At 42.6% G+C, this 27,073-nt stretch overlaps 1 protein-coding gene across 1 annotated transcript in view; it reads right to left on the bottom strand.

Moving 5' to 3' along the window:
• KLHL6 (kelch like family member 6) overlaps positions 1–27,073 on the bottom strand; it is a 77,890-nt gene that overhangs the window by 42,533 nt on the left and 8,284 nt on the right. The window contains exons 2-3 of the mRNA XM_068280707.1: positions 20,339–20,504; positions 5,808–6,257 (exon numbers count right to left, since the gene is read on the bottom strand). Coding sequence (XP_068136808.1) covers positions 5,808–6,257; positions 20,339–20,504 — 616 coding nt within the window. The remainder of the gene's footprint in view (positions 1–5,807; positions 6,258–20,338; positions 20,505–27,073) is intronic.

Genomic DNA, 27,073 nt, shown 5'->3' with positions numbered 1-27,073 from the left:
AGGTGCATGGTTGGGACCTGGAGAATGAGTTTACTTATAGCCTGAGGTTTACTATATCAGAGTTCCTGCAGCCTCAATCAGGTTTACTTTAAAGCGGACCCAAACTAAACATTTTTTTAATTCAAAAATATTTAGTTGCACCACTCTGACACATACAAATATAAATAAACACTCATTCAAGCCTATGAGCATTTCAGTGCATGCTTTTCATCCTTCTCTTTTTATAACTAGGGTTATACAGGTGGCAGCCATTAGCAATTCCTTCTTTGCCGGACACCACCTACTCCACCAGTCTGCCGGATTTTGTCCCGGCAATATGAAAGGAAGGGAGGGGTTCCTCCAATAAATGTAAAATATCTTATATTTGTCATCATGCAGCTGAAAAAAGGCTGCTATTTATTATTCTAATTTAGAAAATAGATTTTACTTCCGAAATCTTGTATTTTTAATTTGGGTCCACTTTAAGTCTTTTAAGACTATAGTGCTTCCTCAGTGGAGAAACATATTAGTAAATACATACTGTATGCAGGACATACTAGTTATCACTTTGGCTTTCTGGTTCATGGTAAAGTACTAGGGCAGCAGAAATACATTAGGCTAGGGGTGTTTACTGAGGAAAAAAATGCAAATTTGTTCACACTTTGGGGGATATCTGACAGCCCCACATGAAACAATTCAAACCTGCATGAGGGGCAATTTTTTGTTTCAAACAATCACAAAAACATAAGAAGATTAATTTTCACAAAAATATGGAGAACATGAAAATTCACTATTTTCAGCAACACTGATTTATGAAAAAGGATGACTCATTCTTACTTCTCAGTCATTTTACAGTCCGTTACGGTATCTTTTGTCTGTACCATTACTATTTCGAGCGCAGCTTATGTATGCCAACATCAGCAGTGTGGGTCCAGATTTCAGTCACAAGTTAAGAAGGTGTTACTATTACAGAAACTGTCACCTCATTGTCTGTAAGTGAGTCTATGAGTATTCCTCAGTGGCCTCTGGTGCTTTCCCTTAGAAGCGTCAGGTATGCAGAATTTTTGAGGCGGGCATTTGGGTTGGAAACAAACGAATGAACAGATGCGGAAGACAGAAGTCAGCTGCATGAAAGAGGAAGAGCGGGGAGTCTAGACGTTTACTGATTGCACACATGCTTCTGGTGAGTCAAGAATAAGGAAGTGGCAAAGATTTATTTCTTGAGAAAACAACATGCAATTTGGTCTTGTAATAAAGGTGAAAGCATTGTGAGAAAAATTCTTCACACGGCAGAGACTCTACACGTTTTCTGTATAACAATCTCTTTTGACTGCATTTGCGTAGGATAATCTAGAATGCGCTTTGATGTGCTTCCTTTTCACTGAATAACTCTGTTAAACATAACATGTTGAACGCTATAAGTTAACCACATCTATAATGTTCTGTTCACACCTCCACTTTCATACATAGTGCCATCAATTCCCTGACACAAACTTCAAAAAATCAACCTAGGACCAGCTCATCTGCAGGCTTGCCCAAAGACTCTGAAGAGGAATGTCTACAGAACATTATCTTCTACTAGCCCTGTGAAAGCTAAGAAACTTTAAATGGAATCTGAAGTGAAAATAAACTTATGATATAATGAATTGATTGTGTAGTACAGCTAAGAAATAGAACATTAGTGTAATGAATAGTGGCGATTCCGCCGCGTGGGCAAGAGGCTGGGCGGCTATCTCCGCGTTCTAGCCGGCGGCTTCTGCCACGCAGCAACATGCTGCTGGTTCGCCTGGTCCTTCTAGTGCACACAGATTGAGAGCTACGCGCGCGCGCGCCAGGCGACAAGACCTTTATGCTAGCAGAAGGGGAGTCAGCTGATCAAGCAGATCAGCTGATCCCAGCTATGCTCCGGATTGGCTGAGTGACTGGGGCCGCGCTGTGGAGCGCTCTGGGTATATATAGGACTGGCCTGGCAGTTGCAAGTTGTCTGCTGTTGCGAATGCTTATGTGTGAGCGTTCAGACCCCAGTCAGATCTTACAGTGTGTTAGAACCAGCCGGAGCTGGGAATTCACACTTAGTCAGATTCCGTGGATAGCCTTTAAAGTATTATTGTATTGTGAGACTTGCTTACCATTCTATTAGACTAGTTCCCAGGTGTTGAGACCAAGGACCTCACACCTAAGACTAGGAGATTGCTACATTGCTACTGTTTATCTATTAGACTAGTTCCCAGGTGTTGAGACCAAGGACCTCACACCTAATGCTTCATACACACTTGAGATAAAAGTCTTTGGAAAATGAAAGATCACAGACCAATTTTACCCCATTCCATGTAGTATGAGAGCCATACTCTACACAGTCTATTCTATGGAGCTGAACTCCCCATCAGATAAAATCTTTGCAAGATGCTGCACACAAAGATGCCCGTACACACTCAAAAGATCATTATCTGCAAAATGTTGGCGCCCAGGATAGCGACACTCAGCATTAGGCACATCCATAGACCTGAGGAAGCGGCAGTAGCCGAGAAACGCGTTGTCATTTGTGCCTTAATAAAAGTTAAGAAGTATCGATTACTACCTTTGTGTGATTCTCACTGCTATAAGGTAGGAACAAGAGAACCCTTTCTATTATTACTTTATTATTACCATAATACCTACCACTAATATAAGTTTACGGGCGCCTCCTACTCTTCTTGAATTACCTGCAAAAGATCTGTTCCTGCAAAAAATCCATTCCTGCAAAATGCATTCATAGTCTATGAGATCTGCAGATCCTCATACACACTTGGTTTAACAGACAATCATCTGCAGATCATCTGCAGATCAGATCCACCAGGATGGATCTTCAGATCTGCAGATGATTGCCAGATATGCAGATGAAGTCTGTTAAACCAAGTGTGTGTGAAGATATGATTCTCATATTGTTTTCAGTACAGGGAGAGAGTTAAAAAAAAACTTCACTTGTTATCTATGCAAAAGAGCTTCTCTGAGCTCTCCGATTAATTTAGTCAGAGAGAAGTGCTATTTTCTGAAGCACTTATACATCTAAGAAGCAATGAAAAACAACTTCAGATAAGATTTTACAGAAGGGAAGTTCAAAGATTCATTAGCTCTGCTCTGTTTCATAGTTTAAAATGCAGAGTGTAGTTTGTAAACTGCAAATGTGACAGAATGATGCAATGTTATAAAAGAAAAATATATATAACTGAAAATAAAAATATGAGACTTTTTTCTTTGCTAATAATGTCCTATTAATTATCCGTACTACACGTACAATTCATTATATCATACGTTTTTTTCGCTTTAGTGTCACTGAATGTCACTGAACTAAATGTCCAATGATGCGTGATGTGATGAATGAATGTGAGTGAAATGAATGGAGTTTTTCCATGAGCTCTATTCAGCTGCTGACTTTGGGGAAAAGTCGTCCTGTGTAATACAAGCAACTATGGAAAGATGCATACTATTTTGAAGCTCTCTTTCTCCTCTTTAAAACGACACATAAACCGCCATCCTACTCCTTTTAGTTTTCGATATTTTCGCGATCGAAATCGTGGCGGACTCGATGATGCGCATTCATTTATTTAATTTCTGCAAAGTATTTTTAAAGGATTTTTTAGCAGAAATGAAATAAATGAATGCGCATCAATTTGCAAACAAGAGCAACACACAGCTACAGGGCTTGTGTGAGCTCTTTGATGCTGCCACCGCTAGCCTGCGCAGAGCAAAAAGCTGGTCAGGTTACCATGGAAACTGACAACAATAGGTGTCCGTTTCATTGCCTGTATAGGAAAAGGGGGTCCTTGACGGCCGGGCAGCGTTCACACACACAGCCACTCACAACAACATGGTACGCAGCACGAAGGAGGCTGCATCCATATATTTACGGCGGCTGCTGTAAGCTAAGTAACTGCTCGATAGAGCAGTTACAAGGTGGGCAAAAATAAATGAGATGGCCAGAGGGGTAGAAAATAACGGCCAATCACTACACAGGACAAGATGCCTCCCTATTTCAGAATTGTATAGGCTGCATTGGCGTCGGAAAGGTAAAACAACTGACGTCAATGCATGTCTCTAAATGTTTATTGACAGAAAAAAAAACATTTGCAAAAGAGTGCATAATGTGATAAAACAATCCTCCAACAACACATATGTATGCTAAAGGGTCTAAAAAATATAAATTTAGCAATAGTGCCCCTTTAAAGTGACACTGGAGCGGAAAAAAAAATTATGATATAATGAATTGTATGTATAGTACTTATAATTAATAGAACATTAGTAGAGTCTCTTATTTTTATTTTCCATTATTTAGCTTTTTATTTTTATAACATCGCATCATTCTCTCATATTTGCAATTACAAACTACACTCTGTATTTTAAACTATGAAACAGAGCAGAGCTAATTACTTTTTGAACACCCCTGCAGTAAAACCTTATCTAAATCTCTCTTTGACTGCTTCTTTGCTGTATAAGTGCTTCAGAAAATAAGACTTCTACTGACCCAAGTTGGGTTGGAGAGCTCAGAGAAGCTCTTTTGCATTGATAACTGAAGTTTCTTAAAGAGACTCTGTAACCAAATGTTCAGCCTTATTTCTTCTATCCTATAAGTTCCTATACCTGTTGTAATGTGGTCTGGATTACAGCATCCTTTTCTAGTTGCACTGTCTCTGTAATATATCTAATCTTCTTTTCTTTGTCAAGCTTTGTCGACCCAGGGAGGAATGGGCTGTCTCTGTTGTGATGAATACAAATTATGCACGCCCCCTGCAGGCTCTGTGTGCTTTGTTTACTCCTCACTCTCTGCTCTCAGTTTCAGCTTGTCTGTGTGATGCAGTTTGTGAGGCTGATGGGGGAAGGGAGCTGCCTGTCACATGCTGAGAAACTGTGAGAATCCCAGATAATTCACAATGTAATAAAAACTTGTAGTATACTGTAACATGATATATATATATATATATATATATATATATATATATATATATATATATATATATATATATATATATATATATATTCAGTATACAAATATATACACATATTAGTGCAAAACATCACTTCCTGGTTAGTGGCTATATTTTTTGCTTGTAAACACTGCCTAAAACTAGCGATTAAAAGCCAGGATCGTGGCGGGGAGCGGCGGAAACGGCAAAGAGAGATCCAGGAGATCACAGTGACTCGATTGGTATGTTTTTTACTGTACAAATCGGACAGTATAGATTCTCTTTAACTCTTCCTGTACTGGTAACAATATTAGACTCATATCTGAGCTACTTTGTAATACTAATGTCCTATTTCTTGCATTTATTTATTTAAAATGCATTATTTCATATGTTTATTTTCACTTCAGATTCCCTTTAATTAAGGATGTTCATTGATCTGGCACAAGGAAGGACTCCCTAAAGGTAACCTTTCAAGAAAGGGAAGTTAGTGTCAATAAAAAGAGTGTCACATATTCAAGCTTTCCTTTGATGTTAAAAATGCACACACTACAATCATGTAACTTACACACTTCTGGATAAAAATTCAAGTAATCTGATAGGCAGAAGTCCAAAGGAAGACCCTACCTACAGCTGTTGCCATCCCAAATAAGAGGTTTTTCCACTTGATTATTGAAAGTGAAAAACTCCTTTGAGATACTATTTTCGTACACTGGGTTTAATCGTTCTGGCAATTATGTCATATGAGTGTAGAGAAAAGGGAGGAGATTGTAACAAAGGATTTTGTCCTTCACACGCCTAGGGCAGAAGACACTACGTAATGAACAGTTCTGGTGTAAACACAGTCTTCAGTTCAAACATTTACAGATGAGTAGATAAATAACCACTCACCTCATTTCCAGTCAGATGGTACATGCGGGCTTCCTGCATCAAGGGGAACACATCATGGCATTGCCTAACCAGTTCATTGGCTTCTACTGTACCCACCAGGTACCAAGGGTCCAGTAATGGAAGGCGGACACACTCCAGAACCTTGGGGAGAAGTGAAGTCCTTTCGGATTCCTTGTAACGTACCCAGTTTATGGCGGTCTCAAACACATGGGACTCTTCTGCTACATGGAGCTCATCGCTCCTCAGCATCTGATAAAGAATATCAAATGGCAGTTCCAGGAATTCCTCATGGTTCACAACCTGGGAGAAGTTCTGGATAATGTAGTTCTGAACTTGTAACTTCAAGGATTCCAGGCAATGAGTATCTGCAAGTCTTAAAATCCCAACACAGTTCTCAGGATGGAGCGCTTCAGTGAGGAAGCTGGAGCAAGCATCGACCATTCGTAAAAACTGCAAGAAACAAGGCAAGTTGAGAGATCAAGCTGCTGGTATGTCTGAACTTCCACAAACATTTTAGCAGATAACCATACAAAGTGTCTTTAGACTTAGGGATGAAATATTTATACTTGTTGTTATTATTATTACTTAATTTAATGTGCAGCATTGTGGGGTAGAAAGATAATCATAGATGACCTGCCAGAGATGGATGCAGCATAGTGAGATAGATAGATAGATAGATAGATAGATAGATAGATAGATAGATAGATAGATAGATAACTGACAAGTCAGATATGGATGCAACAATTGTGGGACAGATTTGCAGCAATTGTGTGATAGATACATCTATCCCACAGTGCTGCATCCATCTCTGACATGTCATCCCTCTTGATCTCTAATCCACACTGCTGCCCATCTCTGACATATCAACCATGATTATCTATGCACATTCATCTCTGACATCATGTCACCAATCTCTGACATCATGCCATCAATCTATGATCCATTCCCTGGTAGCCATGATATATAATCAGAAGTAAAAAAAAAAAATACAGGTGAGGGTTTTACAGCTACAAAATATGCAGAAAGTAAATGTAGCTTTTCATTATAATTTAAGATCATCATTTAGACAAGATACACCATATAAACGTCCATTAAAATATAATTGCATTAGGGCCTGAGCCCACTGATGCACTTGTATCCACTTCTGTCCGCATTTCAGCATCTGTGAAAAGTGGACACAATGGCATCAGTGGGCTCAGGCCTTAGCAATGCAATTAATGTATATTGTCAGTTGCAATGCAATACCCCAATGTGAACATAGCCATAAACAGTTTGGGATTTTTCTATGTACCTGTAAAGCTATCTTCAGTATGCTGGCATTTTATAAATACAACTGAACTTGTGGTTTGTCCCTGAGGGGCGCCGCGAGGCATAAAGCGAACCAAGCGGTCGCTTGGGGCCTCACAATCTTAGGGGCCTCGGCGGCTCCGTGACGTCGGCGTGACGTCACTTTTTCCCCGCAGCCCCGCCGGGCTGGCACTGGCAGAGCAGAGCAGGGCTACAGGAAGATGGCCGCCGCCGAAGCCCTGCTCTGGAGACTATGTCTCCAGTACAGGGCTTCGGGTGGCCATCTTCCCGTAGCCCTGCATGAATCAGCGCGGGAGATTGGAGGAGGAAGCCAGGGAGGGAGCTCCGTGGGAACTGCGCGCCTGAGGAGCCAGCCGGGAGAGGAGACGGGGAGAGAAGACTTCTGCCAGTGCCAGCCTGCCAGGTGAGTAAATTATTTTCTTTTTGCAGCCGCAGCCCTAATTGCGATTGATTTCTGCTGAACTGTGCCCTAATTGCATTTGATATCTGCTGAAAATGTGGCCCTAATTGCGATTGATTTCTGCTGAACTGTGCCCTAATTGCGTTTGATATCTGCTGAAAATGTGGCCCTAATTGCGATTGATTTCTGCTGAACTGTGCCCTAATTGCATTTGATATCTGCTGAAAATGTGGCCCTAATTGCGATTGATTTCTGCTGAACTGTGCCCTAATTGCGTTTGATATCTGCTGAAAATGTGGCCCTAATTGCGATTGATTTCTGCTGAACTGTGCCCTAATTGCGTTTGATATCTGCTGAAAATGTGGCCCTAATTGCGATTGATTTCTGCTGAACTGTGCCCTAAATGCGTTTGATATCTGCTGAAAATGTGGCCCTAATTGCGATTGATTTCTGCTGAACTGTGCCCTAAATGCGTTTGATATCTGCTGAAAATGTGGCCCTAATTGCGATTGATTTCTGCTGAACTGTGCCCTAATTGCGTTTGATATCTGCTGAAAATGTGGCCCTAATTGCGATTGATTTCTGCTGAACTGTGCCCTAATTGCGTTTGATATCTGCTGAAAATGTGGCCCTAATTGCGATTGATTTCTGCTGAACTGTGCCCTAATTGCGTTTGATATCTGCTGAAAATGTGGCCCTAATTGCGATTGATTTCTGCTGAACTGTGCCCTAAATGCGTTTGATATCTGCTGAAAATGTGGCCCTAATTGCGATTGATTTCTGCTGAACTGTGCCCTAATTGCGTTTGATATCTGCTGAAAATGTGGCCCTAATTGCGATTGATTTCTGCTGAACTGTGCCCTAAATGCGTTTGATATCTGCTGAAAATGTGGCCCTAATTGCGATTGATTTCTGCTGAACTGTGCCCTAATTGCGTTTGATATCTGCTGAAAATGTGGCCCTAATTGCGTTTGATTTCTGCTGAACTCTGCCCTAATTGCGTTTGATTTCTGCTGAAAATGTGCCCTAATTGCGTTTGATTTCGGCTGAAAATGTGCCCTAATTGCGTTTGATTTCTGCTGAAAATGTGCCCTAATTGCGTTTGATTTCTGCTGAAATGTGGCCCAAATTGCGTTTTTATTTTCTGGTGTCTGGGGTAACTGTTGCTGCATTTATTATTTAATGGTCATAGTTGGCTATATTTGCTGTGCTACGGTTAAGCTTCGCCCATACAATGTCATGGCCGCGCCAATCTTTCGGCGCGCTACGCGCGCCTCAATCACCCCAACATCCATTTTTTCCCCGCAAACAGCCCCGCCCCAATCCGCCCTCCTGCTCCACCCACATGTCATGGCCACGCCCACTTATGCGGGATAGCCACACCCATTTTTCGCCGCGGCGCGCGAAGGATAGGGCCTCTTGCTACAGTCCGCTTGGGGCCACAAAAACCTTAGCTGCACCCCTGATGCCCTTTCACACTGCCCCAGTGTGGCATTCCTACCGCAGCCCACCGCTAGGGAATTGTTAGTCTATGGGGACTTTCATACGACGTGGTGCTGGCGCGATGCAACAGAAGTGTCGTTGTCGCCCCACCCTGGATGCGAGGGCAAACCCACGTTACAGTGCAACTCTGCGGTGATGTGTGGCGGACCAGAAGTCATGTAAGTCTATGGCAAAGCAAACTTTTTAAAAAAGTCTATAGCAAGCGTGTTTTTTGAAATGATTGCCACATAAAACTTGCATTGTGCATGCGCAGACGTGTATTTTAGCAATACGCTTCCACGCAAGTGATCGATTTGGCCGCAGGAAGTGAGCGTCACTTCCTGCTTGGCTGGCTGCCAGATAGGGATTACCGCATACTAACGAGGTAATCCCTGAAGGCCTGTTTTTAGCAGTTCGGTGCAGTCTCAGGGGGAGTTCTCACTATGTTCCATTTACCTTTTCTGCTACGTTTTTTCCTAAGTGAATTTTTCACACTTTATCAATAAAGCACCTTTTAAGCCACCAGCAAATAGGAAAATACTCAGAATAATATTGACAATACTTTTTCCCCTATTTTTAGTACTTTTTCAATTGCAGAATGCTGAAAAGTTATTTTAAATAGAAGATGAAAATGATCCCCTAATGATGGGCATACACGGTAAGTTTGTTCCTTATCAATCGAGCCGCTGATGGCTCGATTGATAATTTCCGACAGGTCCGATGACCCGCCGGATCGATACTGCGCTTGATCCCCGCGGGCGGACAATAGCGGGGAATCGAGCGGAAGATAAGGAGCGCCCGCGGGGACCAGCGGGGATCGATCCAGGCGCCAGTGGGGATGCGCCGGGATTGAGCCAGCGGCCCGATCTGGCGCATAAAACTTACCGTGTATGCCCAGCATTAGAGAAAACATTAATTAGATCAGGCCCTAAGAGTGTTGTGTTCCGCAATAATACCCTATGTGATCTCCCTACTCATACAATTACATGGGCCTGTTTACATCTCTGCATTATTACGCAGTGTTGGACAATAAATATATACAATGATACATGGATGACAGACATAACAAGGTTATACAACATTGAACAAAGTTATAAAAGGCAAACGGTACAAAATACATGATCATGAGATATGGGCTGGTTAAGTAGACCCAGTAATACAAGTACAGGCTGTCATAGGAAAGGAGCACACAATCCCATAGATCAGCTGTGCCCAACCTACGGCCCGTGCAACATTTGTGGCTCGCGAAGCCCACTTTTGTGGCCCGCGGAAGTGTCCTGAGGAGTCAGCATGGAGCAAAGTTTTTTACAGCTTGACTGGCTGGTAGGGTGTGATGTCACACTGCCCCTGAGATGAGGGGCCAGAGCAGGGGCAAAGTATCTGGGAGAGGAGAGCCGGAGCATGTGAGTAGAGGCGAAGCAAGAAGACGAGTTTTGTGGCCCGCGGAAGTGTCCTGAGGAGGAGGATTGGGGATTGCGTCATAGGTTTACACAGCGTACTGGCGTTCTCCGCAGTAGCGCTGTGATAGTTAAAGACCCTCGTCCATTGGTTGCTGCAGGAACCTCCCTCCAATAGGAATCAGCCTTATTCCTATTGGAGGGAGGTTCCTGCAGCAACCAATGGGAGAGAGTCTCTATCACAGCGCTACTGCCACAAAACTCGGCTTCTTGCTTCTGCTCTACTTACATGCTCCGGCTCTCCTCTCCCAGATACTTTGCCCCTGCTCTGGCCCCTCATCTCAGGGGCAGTGTGACATCACACCCTACCAGCCAGTCAAGCTGTAAAAAAACTTTGCTCCATGCTGACTTTCACCCGCGGCTAGGCCACGGCAACTAATTGAGACCCCGGCTTCTGCTGAATAGTAGGCTACAACTACCCGCAGCTCATACAGTACTTGTGCTGGGCGGGGGATCACCCAGAAAGCCTCTGCCCAGGTACCCCAGAAAATGGGCATCAAATGGTGAGTACAACAATTCTTGGTTTACCGTTTTCTTTTCTTTTCCAACACCATGTTAACTGTTGCTAGAAAAATGTTAAAGATTTATATTTAAATTTTGTAAGTATGTGTTCCGGCCCGCAAAATCCACAGAAAGGAGGAAGTTACAGTAATCAAGGTGGGAGATGATGCGAGCATAGATGAGCAGCTTGGTCGTGTCCGGGGTTAAGAAGGGGCGAATCTGCATGAAATCATCCCCTGAAAACAACTGTATGCAGAGTAGACTTCCAACTGAACTGATCACAGATGATAAGTTTTGGGTAATGAAAGTCTATCATGAGTTAGTAGCTTATCACTGCAAAATATATCAGCTGGTAATAAATCAGCTAAATACATTATCATGGGAAATAACGTGTAGATTAAAAGACATATTGCGCATTCAAATTATTGCAGTACACTGGTCCATTTGCCATCAGATCGACCAACAGATAGATCCCTCTCTGATCGAATCTGATCAGAGAGGGATCGTATGGCTGCCTTTACTGCAAACAGATTGTGAATCGATTTCAGCATGAAACCGATCACAATCTGTGGAGCTGCCGCCGCCCGGCCGCATACATTACCTGATCTGGCCGGCGCGAGTTCCCCGGTCTCCGCTGTCTTCTTCTCAGCGCTTGTCTCCAGCTTCACTGAACTTCCTGTCCGGGGAAGTTTAAACAGTAGAGGGCGCTGTACTGTTTAAACTTACTGCCGGGACAGGAAGAAGTGAAGCCTGCCGGACTCGGAGCCCAGCGGAGAAGGAGCAGCGGTGACACGGGCCGGCGGAACAGGTAATGTATTGCCGCTGTATTGCGTCGGTCGTCGGCCATTCGAACGCCGCTATCAACGCACTCCTGACCCGCCGGCAATCGACCGAAATCTTCCGCACGGACAGGAACGACAGGAATCGACGGAAACGATCTATTTCGGCCGGAAATCGATCATTCGGTCGACGTTTGCACAACTATTTCACAGCAGATTCGATCACAGTGATTGAATCTGCTGTATATCGGCGGGAAGATCGTTAGGTGTATGGGCCCCTTTACAGAGTTATCTGATACACCACTAGTAATGAAAATATATATGTGCAGCATAATATTTCCTCCACAGTCTATCCCACCCTGTCCTTATCACACAGCAGATAAGGAAGTGCTACAGGGACTACATTTGCAAACACTGGCTGAACACACACTGATAGCAAGCTGAGGGGATGTAATGTCTGATTGCGCTGCCTGTTGATTTGCGCTGCCCCGCATGCGCAGTAGGAGACTGTGCGGCCACATTTCCTATAGAACGATGCTGCTGGAGATAAAATACGAAATATCTCCGCTCCCACACCTCTTACACTCCCCACATTTTCAGGGTAGGGAGGGGACCCCCCCGAACGACCTCTATGCCAAATTGCAGCCCCTGAGACCCGCTGGTTCCCGAGATAGGTTACTGTAATCTCTCTCCTGAACCAGCAGGTCTCGGGGGCTGCAATTTGGCATAGAGGTCGTTCGGGGGGTCCCCTCCCTACCCTGAAAATTTGGGGAGTGTAAGAGGTGTGGGAGCGGAGATATTTCGTATTTTATCTCCAGCAGCGTCATTAACTTCACACTGAGCATGCGCGCTATTCAGTGTGGAAGGGAGTTTCCGGGTAGCGTAATCAGACATTACAGGGGCAGCTAAAGGAAGCCTAGCAGCTGTGAGGAGAAGCTACAGAGAGGGATTATATCACTTTAATGCAAATGTCCTACAAGTGTCTATGTTTACAACTGGTCTAGGGTTCATGTGCTTTGTCATGAAATGTAAAAGAAAGAACCGAGAGCCCAATATAGTGTAGTATGTTCAAGCAGTAAATATAATTAAATGAGTAGAGTAATACTCACAAACCCGGGTTACCTCCAGGCAACCACTGTAAATGCAGGTGAGGATATTGTCCTGTCCCCACTCAGGATTAAGAAGTCGCACTCTGTAGACTCGAGAAAATTTAAGGGGTATCCCCCTCCACCAAGGGTGGATGTTCAATGTGTAGTAAGAAGGACCAGAGGCGCCAAAAGGACAAAAACAATGATTAAAATGTTTAAAATAGCTTGGGAGGAAGTGGTGGGCTTACCTCCTATAAGCAGACACAACAAGCTGTGTATTCAAAATAAAGGGCATTTATTGGTACACTCCAGGGTTTAGTTGCAACGCGTTTCGCAGGTTCACACCCGCTTCATCAGGCAAAATGTGACAGGAGTACACAACAGCAGTCCGTCCAGAATACACCTGGCGCCTAGTTGACATTTGTCATGAAATGATCAGTCATGCTGAGCAAACAATTCTCATAACATAAAAATATTCAATGCAGGAATTAAAGGGACTCCGAGCAGTAAATAAAATGAAAATCTGAACTTACCTGGGGCTTTCTCCAGCCCACCGTAGGTCAGGAGGTCCCTCAACGTCCTTTTGGCTCTTCTCCCAGGCTCTGCTCAGAAATGGCTCCCGGCGACGCTGGGACCGAGTGTCGGGCTCCTTTTTCCGGAAAGATGACGTCAGTCGTCACCACGCCGGCCGCTTCGCGTCATCACGGCGGCCGGCGTGACAGTACTGCGCATGCACGGTTTAATCGCGCATGCGCCGTACTGTCACGCCAGCCGTTGTGATGACGCGAGGCGGTCGGTGTGGTGACGACTGACGTCATCTTTCCGGAAGAAGGAGCCCGACACTCGGTCCTAGTGTCGCCGGGAGCCGCCGGAGCCATTTATGAGCAGGGCCTGGAAAAAGGGCCAGGAGGACGCCGAGGGACCCCCCCGACCTACGGTAGGCTGGAGAAAGCCCAAGGTACAGTTGTGTTCAAAATTATTCTTATGCTGTACTCACATCATTATCAGTTTTATTCAACCCCCAAGTGGCATTCATTCTTAGTACTTAGTACAACATCCTTTTCCAGTTTTAACAGCTTTTAAACGTGAAGCATAGCTTGACACAAGTGTCTTGCAGCGATCTATGGGTATCTTAGCCCATTCTTCATGGGCAAAAGCCTCCAGTTCAGTCACATCCCTGCTTGCGCGCTGCAACTGCTTTCTTTAAGTCCCACCAGAGGTTCTCAATCGGATTTAAGTCTGGTGACTGCGATGGCCACTTCAAAATGTTCCAGCCTTTAATCTGCAACAATGCTCTAGTGGACTTGGAGGTATGCTTGGGATCATTGTCCTGTTGAAAGGTCCAACGTCTCCCAAGCCTCAGGTTTGTGATGGACTGCATCACATTTTCTTCCAATATCTTCTGGTACTGAAGAGAATTCATGGTACCTTGCACACGCTGAAGCTTCCCTGTACCTGCAGAAGCAAAACAGCCCCAAAGCATGATTGACCCCCCGCCATGCTTCACAGTAGGCAAGGTGTTCTTTGATTCATAGGCCTTGTTTTTCCTCCTCCAAACATAGCATTGATTCATGGGTCCAAACAGTTCTAATTTTGTTTCATCAGTCCACAGAACACTACCACAAAAGTTTTGGGATAATTGAATAAATTTGAACACAACTGTAAGTTCAGATTTTGATTTTATTTACTGCTCGGAGTCCCTTTAAATAACTCCAGAATGTACATTACTAATTGGATTTATATAGCGCCAACATATTATGCTTTAATGTACAATAAATAAGGTTATAGGCACAGACTATAAGCAATAAGGTACACAATGCCAGATTCTATACTGGAGTAATAGTATCAGTAATTCAGGTTCACGCTACTCTGTGAGCTGGATGCACAGATACACAAGGAGGGAGGGATATTACTGCCACAAACATGAATCAATTTTATTGGAATTCCATGTGAAAGACCAATACAAAGTGGTGTACACGTGAGAAGTGGAACGAAAATCATACATTATTCCAAACATTTTTTACAAATAAATACCTGCAAAGTGGGGTGTGCGTAATTATTCAGCCCCCTTTGGTCTGAGTGCAGTCAGTTGCCCATAGACATTGCCTGATGAGTGCTAATGACTAAATAAAGTGCACCTGTGTGTAATCTAATGTCAGTACAAATACAGCTGCTCTGTGACGGCCTCAGAGGTTGTCTAAGAGAATATTGGGAGCAACAACACCATGAAGTCCAAAGAACACACCAGACAGGTCAGGGATCAAGTTATTGAGAAATTTAAAGCAGGCTTTGTGACGAATATTACGGAAAGTCGTGCGCAAAATCGCCATCGACTTTCGCATGGTCGTGCACAGTTCCTGTCAGTCTTGGGTAAATGCACAATAGATGTCAATTTCCCTCTCTCTTACTGAGAGAGGGCAGCCCTCCCCCACATCCTGTTTAGATCAGGAAAGAATTCACAAGTGGCCAGACCACCTGGGGAGCAGCATTTGGTCACACAGCTCATGTTCCACCAAACCAGCTCCAACTGGTTGAACTTCAAATTTCCCTCCAAGCTTATAGCTTCACACAATGGGAACATTTACTTTATTAATAATTTAAGATGGGTTTGGCACAGAAAGACAACAAACACATTTCCTGATACCCAGAAATCAGTTCTATCACTCACATGATTTATAATTTTCTGGCTATCAGGAATCAACAGAGAATCCACTTTATCCGGCCTGCGTAGAGCGAATGCGACAGACTAGGCATGCACAGCCTCGTTTAATAGAGGGTCGCGAGCAGTTTACGAATATAGTCTCGGATTTGCGATACGCCACTCCTGGGCCGAGTCACACAAATTATTAATAAATGGGTACATTCCTTGCTCTGAGTCTGTGGGTGGCAACCTGCCTGCCAGGAGGTAACCCTGCCTCAAACACACCTACTTTCCAGGTAGTGACCGCCCCAAAACTCTGGTCAGTAAAAAGCGTTTGCAAGGAACTCCTCCCAGTTCTTCAATTTACATCGACTAGGGAAGTTCAGATATGTGCTCACGGAGAACCGGGTGCATGTTGTGTACAAAGGACTTTTAACCTGAATGCCTACTTTAAACTGGACTATTTTCTTCATTCTTCAAATGGACTGCTCAGCTAACGAAGTAAGAATTTTCTGATTTTATCCCTTTTTATTTTTAAGCTCTGTGTATATGTTAATTGGTGTATATAACTGTATGTAATGCATTTTTGTTATTAAACGTTTTAAAAATCGTTTAGCGGTTATGACCTGTTGCTGAACATACACAATCGTACCTATTCTCCTGAACTCGCTACCCTGTGTTTAATAGAAGTATACATTTATAACCCGTATGCGAGAACCCGGCCCAGACATAACGATCTGACCCAGATTCTTGCATACTGCTAAGGGTTAATATAGCGTTCTCGAAGTCCTAGTGAAATTACAGTAGCGGGCTGTGTAACTCGCTTGGTGGCAGATCTTTGAATTGTATGTGTGTGGAGTGATTCGGTTGGTATCAGAACGCCCCCTTCGCGAGTCAGTTCATCAAATTGCGAACGCGGGTTACCCTTCGTGATGAACAAATGACCGTGTAAGAGGATTTCTGACGCTGATCGACTGACCCACCCGCAGACCGGCCTAGCGGTCTGTGACAGGCTTAAGCTACAAAAAGATTTCCAAAGCCTTGAACATCCCTCGGAGCACTGTTCAAGTGATCATTCAGAAATGGAAGGAGTATGGCACAACTGTAAACCTACCAAGACAAGGCCGTCCACCTAAACTCACAGGCCGAACAAGGAGAGCGCTGATCAAAAATGCAGTCAAGAGGCCCATAGTGACTCTGGATGAGCTGCAGAGATCTACAGCTCAGGTGGGGGAATCGGTCCATAGGACAACTATTAGTCGTGCACTGCACAAAGTTGGACTTTATGGAAGAGTGGCGAGAAGAAAGCCATTGTTAACTGAAAAGCATAAGAAGTCCCATTTGCAGTTTGCCACAAGCCATGTGGGGGACACAGCAAACATGTGGAAGAAGGTGCTCTAATCAGATGAGACCAAAATGGAACTTTTTGGCCAAAATGCAAAATGCTATGTGTGGCGGAAAACTAACACTGCACATCACTCTGAACACACCATCCCCACTGGCAAATATGATGGTGGCAGCATCATGCTCGGGGGCTGCATCTCTTCAGCAGGGACAGGGAAGCTGGTCAGAGTTGATGGGAAGATGGATGGAGCAAAATACAGGGTAATCTTGGAAGAAAACCTCTTGGAGTCTGCAAAAGACTTGAGACTGGGGCGGAGGTTCACCTTCCAGCAGGACAACGACCCTAAACATAAATCCAGGGCAACAATGGAATGGTTTAAAACAAAACATATCCATGTGTTAGAATGGCCCAGTCAAAGTCCAGATCTAAATCTCATCGAGAATCTGTGGCAAGATCTGAAAACTGCTGTTCACAAACACTGCCCATCTAATCTGAAAGAGCTGGAGCTGTTTTGCAAAGAAGAATGGGCAAGGATTTCAGTCTCTAGATGTGCAAAGCTGGTAGAGACATACCCTAAAACACTGGCAGCTGTAATTGCTGCAAAAGGTGGTTCTACAAAGTATTGACTCAGGGGACTGAATACGCACACCCCATTTTGCATTTTTTTTTAAATGTTTGGAATCATGTATGATTTTCATTCCACTTCTCCTGTGTACACCACTTTGTATTGGTCTTTCACATGGAATTCCAATAAAATTGATTCATGTTTGTGGCAGTAATATAACAAAATGTGGAAAACTTCAAGGGGGCCAAATACTTTTGCAAACCACTGTAGCATTTTAGTAATAGGGCTTTTAGGACCATTGTAGCCCCTTACACACTCCAATGAGTTCTGGTTCACCATGAGCTTGCCGGTTAGTCTGTACCTCTGGGTGTTTCAAGCCCTACTCCATAGAGCCAATTGAATCCATGCCATGCACTGATGAGGATCAACCAATCTGAAACAGTCTGTATGCATGTTGGATTATTATGGCTCTGTACAAATTAATAAGCTGACACATCATTGCATTCCAGCGGATCTGGAGGTGTGTTTAGCTTCTAAGAGGGTACAATGGTTAATTTGCATATATCCAGCAGTGATGCACTGGGAGACATCTTGGAGCTCACTCCAACCTGAATTATCGCAAATTCTTTCTGTTTTGAGAAAGCAAACTTTTGTTTTCAATGGATATTCAGATTTTTTTTTTCTAAACCTCAGCTGTGTTAACAGTGAGAAACTTCTTCAGTAATTAAAGGGAACTTTGCACAACATTTTTTAAAACTTCATGCGCAGTAAGGGCAGGACTGGGAATGAACACAGGATGTTTGGTCAGAGAGCACGCGCACGCTGGGATGCTCACTGGGACGCGTGTGCGCTATCACAAGCACGCACAGGATAGTACTATATGCAGGGCGCTAGGACCTATGGAGGAGGGGAGACTCAGGAGCTTATTTGCTTCCGAGTCAGCCGTAGATCGAAATACCGGCTGGAAATGCGACTCACAGGAGAAGAATTGCAGAGAGCAGACACAGTGGTAGGTGACTCCTCTGCATTCTCTATATATGGCACTAATAAAAAGGTTTTTTTTTTATTTGACTTAAATAACCCTTTAAGGTATCAATACTTGTAGTGGACTGCAAAATCGGAAGATGCATGGCTACCTTTAGGCCTTGTTCACATTATAGGCGTTTTTGTTAAATTTTAAGCGCGGGCGATTTTCAAAATCATCCTGAAAGTGCTTGTGCAATGATTCTCTATGAGAGAGTTCATATCAGCGCGGTTCAATTGCGATCTGCTTTGAAAAGCGGTGCTTGGGCCATTTTTTAGGCGATTTGCCTTAATGGAAGGTATAGTAAAAACGCAAAACGCTCACAAAATGGCTTTGGTTTTTATTTTTTTCCGGATCAAAATACGGAAGCACTCTGCAAAAGCGCTTACAATAATGCCCACAAAATCGAGTGAACACGCAGAAAATCGCCGGAAAACGCTTTAAAGGAACTCCGAGCAGTGCAGAAACTATGGAAAGATGCATATCATTTTAAAGCTCTATTTCTCCTCTTTCCAATGATATATAAACCACCGCCCTACGCCTTTTAGTTTTCGCTATTTTAGCAATCGAAATTGAAGTGGCCGCGACTTCGATTGCGAAAATAGAGAAAACTTTTTCTCAAAGTCAGCAGCTCCATTCAGCAGGAAAAAAGTCGCCCTGTGTAATACAATATAACTATGGGAAGATGGATATAATTTTAAAGCTCTCTTTCTCCTCTTTATGACTAGAGTTGGGCGAACTGTTAGCGCAACTGCAGCCGAACTGTTCGGCTGCCCAACCTGTCATGTGGCTGTGGCTCTTACTACTTCCGGGTCGCAATGACCCGGAGTAGTACGTCTGCGCTGGCCCGGCGGAGCGTGTCCTAGATCGCGCTCCCGTTGCCGGGCACTCTCTGCGCATGTGTGTGACGTCATGAGTGACGTCACACACATGCGCAGAGAGTGCCCGGCAACGGGAGCGCGATCTAGGACGCGCTCCGCCGGGCCAGCGCAGACGTACTACTCCGGGTCATTGCGACCCGGAAGTAGTAAGAGCCACATGACAGGTTGGGCAGCCGAACAGTTCGGCTGCAGTTGCGCTAACAGTTCGCCCAACTCTATTTATGACGACCCCTAAATCGTCGCCCTAGGCCTTTTAGTTTTCTCTATTTTCGCGCTCGAAGTCACGGCTGCGGCAATTTCGATCGCGAAAATAGCGAAAACTAAAAGGCGTAGGGCAGTGGTTTATATATCATTGGAAAGAGGAGAAAGAGAGCTTTAAAATGATATGCATCTTCCCATAGTTTCTGCACTGCTCAGAGTCCCTTTAAAAAACGCGGGGAAAAAAGCCCACCACTGATGGACACACGAGCTGAACGCAATGTGAACTAGGCCTGCTCAGTATACTTTAAAGATACAGCTATTATCCTTGTAACTGTTATAAAAAATATATATTTTTCTCTGGTTCACTCTTTAAAAAAGAAATGCAATAAGTTGGTCAGCCAAATGCTCAGAGAGAGTGGTCTAGAACTTGTGCTACTGATAACATTTGAAAAACAGGTATGAATTACAGTTATTATTCCCATTGAATGCATGCATTCCCATGAGCCAACTGGGTACTCTGTAACACACACATTTCTGAATGAATTTGTTTATATTCTATATATGCATTGGCAGGTCCCAGCAATGCTGCATTTTGCTATACTTTGTGCTGGAGGAACTTGTGATTTTTCCATAGATTACATTATTTTTATGACAACAGCAAGTAGGATAACTGTATAGAAAATAAAAAGTCCAAAAATAAAAGTTTCTATTTTATTTTACGGCAGATTGCAATTCTGCTTTATGGTCACAGCAGAATTCACAAGCGCTTGCCATGAGGGTATAGGAAAGAATTTGAATTTAGAAATGTTTGTCCATCTGAATTGTGCTCATATCTTTGGAAGTGCATCAAATGGTTTACCTGAAAAAGACTGGCAGCCTCCAATATTTTCTGCACATTTTGCTTTGTGATCACTACTTTGCTTGTGTATGCATAATCCAAAAGTATCTGCATGGTTTCTGCATCCACTCCTTGGATTATAATCTTCTCCTCATACTTCTCTTTCAGATCATTGCAGAACATGGCTCTGTGGGAGAAGATAAATAAGTCAAGAGAGACACATGTTGTGTAATACAATGTCATTGAAAAGAGACAGAATTAACTTCCTCAAAGCAAATGGAGACCCAGAGCTGGTGTTACCATAGGGTGAAACTGAGCTTTCAGCTCATTAGTTGTCCGAAAATTAGGGAATATGTAGGTCACAACAGCATTTTGCAGGCATCACTGAGATTATAAATCTCCTTCATGTTTTTCCCTGCGCATTTTCAGATGCCACATGAGTTTGTACGCATTTTTCCATACACATTTTTGGTCTCCAATAATGCACTTTAATACAAAAATACGAATGGGTGTGCAAAAGTGAGTCAACAGTTCCAAGTTCCAAAACACCTTAGATTGTGAATGAGCCCATTGACTTGCATAGGCTGTCAGTTGATGTATTTCAGCACTACAGAAAAATATGAAAAAAAAATCTGCATAGTGTGAACAAGGCCACCGCATTATTTTCTTCTAGCCGCATTTTGCAGTCTGTTTGGGATCGGAATAACATAGCAAAATGCTGCTAGTACTTTTAAACTGATGGAAACCACGTTGGTGTAGTAGTTCAAGACTGAGAGTAATTTTAAAGCAGATCCGAGATAAAAAACTAACTATAACAAGTAACTTGTTTATATGTCTTATCTAAAGTTTAGTTTACACAGCAAATCTAGATGCAAACAGCTTCAACAGTTTATGATTATTTTTTCCTGTGACACAATGAGAGCGGCCATGTTCTGTTTGTCACATTGCATAGAAGCAAGCTGATCTGTATCTCCAGCCCTCAGCCTGTGAAAACTTCACTCCCCTCTCCTCCTCCCCTCTGCCTCTGAAATCTCTGGCTAGTAACCTCCTCCTGCCCAGACTGAGCTCCCATAAGCCCTTGCTACTAAGGCTCAGAGTGCAAAGGCACAATGGAGAAGCTGTGGGCGAGGTTTGTTTAGTTTATAGGGAATTAGAGTATTAAAACAAAACAAAAACCGTGTTTGGCTTAAGGAATGCCCTATAAACTATATGAAAGGAACACAAATATGCAATGAGTAAAAGTTTATCTTGGATCCACTTTAAAGAATGTGTATAGAGATAAACTCACAAGTGTGGATTAAGTGTGGTTAAGATGTCACTCTATGGAGTAGAAAAAAATGGAGGTAGACCCCTCCACCAGCGGTGGACTCAATACAATCTATACAGATGAAACAGAGGAGCCAATAAGATTAATAATCTGAAACAAAAAGCTTAATCAATAATACCAATACCTGGCTTGCATTATGGATCAGAGCAACATAGTTATGTGTAAGTACACTGACACTTAACACACAAAAATGGTGGTATACCGTACACAGTGCTTCCATGGCTGAAGGAGTGAGAGGCCATAAACTGAGTCAAAAATAGATATTTCAATTTAGATGACTCATTTATATAAAGCTGACACTTTTCTGCAGTGATGTTACAGAGAACACTAAACTATTTAAATCAGTTTCTGTCTCCAAAGGCGCCCACAATCTCGCCTCCCAGCCACAATCATGCACACAAGCACGGCACGAACAACAACTTGGGTGACAGCCAGTTACCATATTAGTATGTTACTGAGTCAGTGGAAGGAAAGTCATGCAAATGCAGGGCTAATTTGCAAGCTTCAATATAAATAGGAGCTCTAGGGGGATTTGTGCACTTGTTTCTGTTAAGCAAGAGTGCAAATCACCATGCACTGTTTACTGTTTACTTAACCGCAACAATGATGATAATTTTCCTGTTTCAACATCTGTAGATTTTCCACTTGATTTTGATAGGCTTTTCAGAGAAATCTTACCAACAATCGATCAGAACGCCACTGCCCGTACCTTTGTGCTGCTCAATGCAATCCAGAGTTATGCAAGTGTGGCTCGCCAACTATTACCCCAGTACTCTTGCTCAAAAATCGATCAAGTGCTGTATAGTTTTCAATAGATTTGGCTAGATTCCAGTGGAGGATACAGCAAACCATGGGCCCCGGTGCAGAGAGAACAAAGTGGGCTCCATGAGGTGCCCTGCGATACAATGGGATTGGTTACAACAAAATGTGGGCAGGGCAAATAATGACCATAATATAACATGTGAACCGAGGTTATATACTGTAGGCACTAATGTGGCACATTTGCTTTACCTGAACAGTATGCCTCACACATGACTGGGTCACAGGCAAGCCTCCCTGCTCCTCATGGGGGCAAAAAAAAACAATGTTACTAAGCAGGTAGATATTACTAATAACAGACAGACAGGAATGACAGATATTGCAAAGAACAGGCAGATCTCAATAATATCAGGCATTACTAAACACAATGAGGACTAGCGGGCTCCAGCCACGTCAGTATCAACTACGCCTTTGACACACCATCAGTCATGCGCTGCCTACAGGTCCACGGATGATGTCTGAACTGTCATTTTACTGCAACTTCATGTCAATTAATTTCAGCTGCAGTTACCACCACTATCTGATATAACTATCATATCAATATCTGGATGACTAGAGGATAAGTAGGTTTGGAGCCTATTTCAGACGTTGTTGTACACTAAACCCCATATCGGATGTTTTTCACTATCCTTTGTCATGAATCTATGGACTTCTAAAATTGTGCCTCTGAAGAAGCGACCATGTATAGGGCTGCGAAACAAGCGCTAGATTATTGTATAAACTAAACATATCTAAAAGACTTTTATTATGCCATGCTGTGTCTGACCAGTACTGGGTATTGTAATTAAAAGGTAAGTTTTATATTTGATTGTCATTACTGGGCCAGTAAACCATCACTCGGTTTTTCATTCTCTATGGTGCGTGATTTGATTAGAGGGGTGGCTAATTTTTGAGACTATTGCTTGTTTGAAACAAAAATTGCTTGTTTGAAACAAAAATATTATACAAAGAGTAATTATTCTTACTATAGCATATTTATATGGCAATGACATTGTTTGCAACACAAAGAGTACATAGTCAAATCACTGACTGTCCTCACCATCTAATCCCGACCATAGTCACAGTCTGCAGTCCCTATCATATCCTGAAGCCAAAATGGGAAGGGGGGGCGGGGACGGGCAAATTAACTTATCTGTATGCTTTTGAGAAGTGGGAAGAAACTGGAGTTGTGACGCTGGCCTTGCGACACCTGCCATTATTTTTTACATTTATCTTTGAATTCAGCTATAGCTGCTAAAGCACCATGCACACATTAGTTTTGATGCTCCTCTGGAACTTCTTCCCACCACACATTTGCCATTCTGCAACACACAAACACAGTCTGAAAACTCCCCTTTTCAGGCAAGCATATAAGTTACGAGGTATACCCAATATCTACCTCCTGCAGAATGTGGACCTCATCTACAATTCATATATGGCTTGCTTACTATACAACCTCCTCGCCATCTCCTCACATTTTTGTAATCTCTCTCAATGGCAGAGCTCCCGCACCTATTTTTTCTTAAAACCGCAGTTTTTGTATTGTAGAACATTCTGGATTGTCATATTTATGTTCTATTTCCCTTGTCTTATGCTCCCTGTCTTGCAATCTTATTGTCCAGCGCTACAGAAGAAGACAGCGCTATATAAACATATAATAATAAAAATAGCAGACTAATGACTAGTGCTTGCAATGCTTACATACATACAGTGGAATGCCAAAGTTTTGGCAACCTTGTTAATTGTCATGATTTTCCTGTATAATTCGTTGGTTGCTACGATAAAAAATGTCAGTTAAATATATCATATAGGAGACGCACACAGTGATATTTTAGAAGTGAAATGAGTTTATTGGATTTGCAGACAGTGTTCAATAATTGTTTAAACAAAATTAGGCAGGTGCATAAATTTGGGCACCACAAAAAAAAGAAATGAAATCAATATTTAGTAGATCCTCCTTTTGCAGAAACTACCGCTTCTAAACACTTCCTGTAGGTTCCAATGAGAGTCTAGATTCTGCTTGAAGGTATTTTGGACCATTTCTCTTTACAAAACATCTCTAGTTCATTCAGGTTTGATGGCTCCCGAGTATGAACAGCTCTCTTTAACTTACACCACAGATTTTAAATTATATTCAGGTCTGGGACTGAGATAGCCATTCCAGAACATTGTACTTGTTCCTCTGCATTAATGCCTTGGTGGATTTTGAGCAGTGTTTAGGATCGTTGTCTTGTTGAAAGCTCGAGCCCCGGCGCCGCTTAGCTTTGTCACTGATTCCTGGACATTGGTCTCCAGAATCTGCTGATACTCAGTGGAATCCATGTGTCCTTCAACTTTGACAATCGCAGTCCCTGCACTGGCCACACAGCCCCACAGCATGATGGAACCACCACCATATTTTACTGTAGGTAGTAGGTGTTTTTCTTGTAATGCTGTATTGTTTTTCCTCCATGCATAAAGCCCCTTGTTATGCCCAAATATCTCAATTTTAGTTTCATCAGTCCACAGCATCTTATTCCAAAATGAAGCTGGCTGGTCCAAATGGGCTTTAGCATACCTTAAGCGGCTCGTCTGTGCCGCATGAGGTATACCAATTAACAAGGTCATAACGATTAACAAGTTTGCCCAAACTTTCGCATCCCACTGTATTTGACAATGGTCAATGCCACAAACCAATGTCCTCTCTGTTCTCCAATCAGTCATGTTTTCCCATGATGATTATGCACCAGGGCTGTTCTGAGCCAGACACTAGCCTTGGTTTCTGCCTTTGTTATAGTACTGGCAACAAAAGTCTTATACTTCAAGTCAAAATGTTTAGTAGCGTTTTCACTCTGAACAGAAGAAGAAGATCTTTTCACAACACTAATTAGCTGGAATTATTTTGTGCCACTTTATAAAAACAGTTGGCTCTAATATATAACAAAAACTGTAATTTTTTTCTAAAACAAGATGAATTAATAGTATTGTTGCTTGTTGGTTGTAGATGTAAGGCCAGACACCCACTAGGATCGATTTGCTAAGTGATTTGCAATTTGAAAAGCTCTTACTAATATAATGCCATGGGTGTGATCCCACTTGAGCAATGTGATTTTATAAAAATTCCCCCTAGCATTGCATTAGCAAGAGCTTTTTCAAATCACTAGCAATTAGAAATCGCTCCTAGTGGGTTTCTGGCCTAACTTGATGCCATTTGTAAGAACCAGGGACAAATACTTAGACCCTCCCTTACAGCTGGCAAGAGGGATGTTGACATAAAAATAATAAAGTTAAAGTGGAAAAACAGGACTTCTCACTTTACCACTCTATTGACAAAGGCCCTAGGTAAACTAATCATGTTTGATAGGTCTGTTGTGCAAGGTGTCCACCCCCAACAGGTTTGGGAGCATATGCTAAAATGCTATCATACCATAATAGGGTTCATTTTTTGAGAGTAGATGATAACTGCTGTTACTAAAGCCCATGACCCAGAGATGAAACCAAAGAAGGGGGAGGTAGTTATCATTTAGGGCTATCTATGTTTAGTTGCCCAAAAAGTATTAGGAGATGGTACACACAGGTAATAGGGCACATACACTTTATTGTAGGAAGGGTACACATAGGGAATTAGGGGAAGAGCGCATACAGACTTTACTGTAGGTCCACTACCCTTGGCAAACTACTCTAAATTCTCTAACAACATTTATAACATTAATAACTGTAGGGTCAGACACAGTAATGCTGTGCCATGGGTAAATAACTCCCATTAAACCAGTGCATGAATTATCAGTATTAACAATATGCAGGCGATGGGTTCCACCCCTAGCAGACCTGACACTCTAAGCCATGGCCTAGGTTAGCAATATGGAAATCTGATCTTGCATACCAGACATGTTATCCCATACAACAAAATTGTATACAGTAGATACCAGGCAAGGTGGGTGCTCATCTCTTGAGATTAGTATGAGACCACAAACTTCATGTACTAGAACTTCTTCTTATTTATTTCCAGTGTTTATAGTTATGCTAACCAATCTGCTTTCTCTGGAATTCATTCCTCTTACTTGATATACACAGAACATTTTTATCTATTTTAGGGATTAACATCTTTTCCATTGACCAAATAAAACTATGTGGATGTAACCTGAACGTTTAATAGCATATTTTTGTTTAAAACATAAACGAAGCACAGTCATACCGAAATCATTAACTCACGGTGGCTTTTATCAGCAAAAGAGACAAAGAAGTAACAATTTTTTATTAAAATCTGGCCTGTCTATTCCAGGTAAGAGTAAAATGGAGGATGGATGATTAAAAAAACAAGAAAAAAGAGATACTAAAAGATCAGGTGGCAGCGGGGCTATGATAAAATGTTACCCTAGGGTTGTATTTTATTAGGTGTGACTGATTATAAAAATACACTTAATGTGTTTGCCAAAAAAAGATACTATTACAGGGATGAGATGACAGATGTCCAAGGGGCATGTAGGGAGAAGACAGAGAGTAGAAAAACATAACCAGGATTTTAGGAATAATATGTCTGTCGATCAGGGGTGTAACAATAGCTCCTGCTATCACCGCCATCACAGGGGCTGCGGGGTCTAAGCAGTCCTATGTTGGGAGATGCAGAGTGTGGCAGTGGAAGCGTCATACAT

Source organism: Hyperolius riggenbachi, chromosome 4 (genome assembly GCF_040937935.1).
Source record: "Hyperolius riggenbachi isolate aHypRig1 chromosome 4, aHypRig1.pri, whole genome shotgun sequence".
Classification (NCBI taxonomy): domain Eukaryota; kingdom Metazoa; phylum Chordata; class Amphibia; order Anura; family Hyperoliidae; genus Hyperolius; species Hyperolius riggenbachi.
Note: the sequence above shows the minus strand (reverse complement) of the source record. Positions and strands in the feature narration are given on the sequence as shown.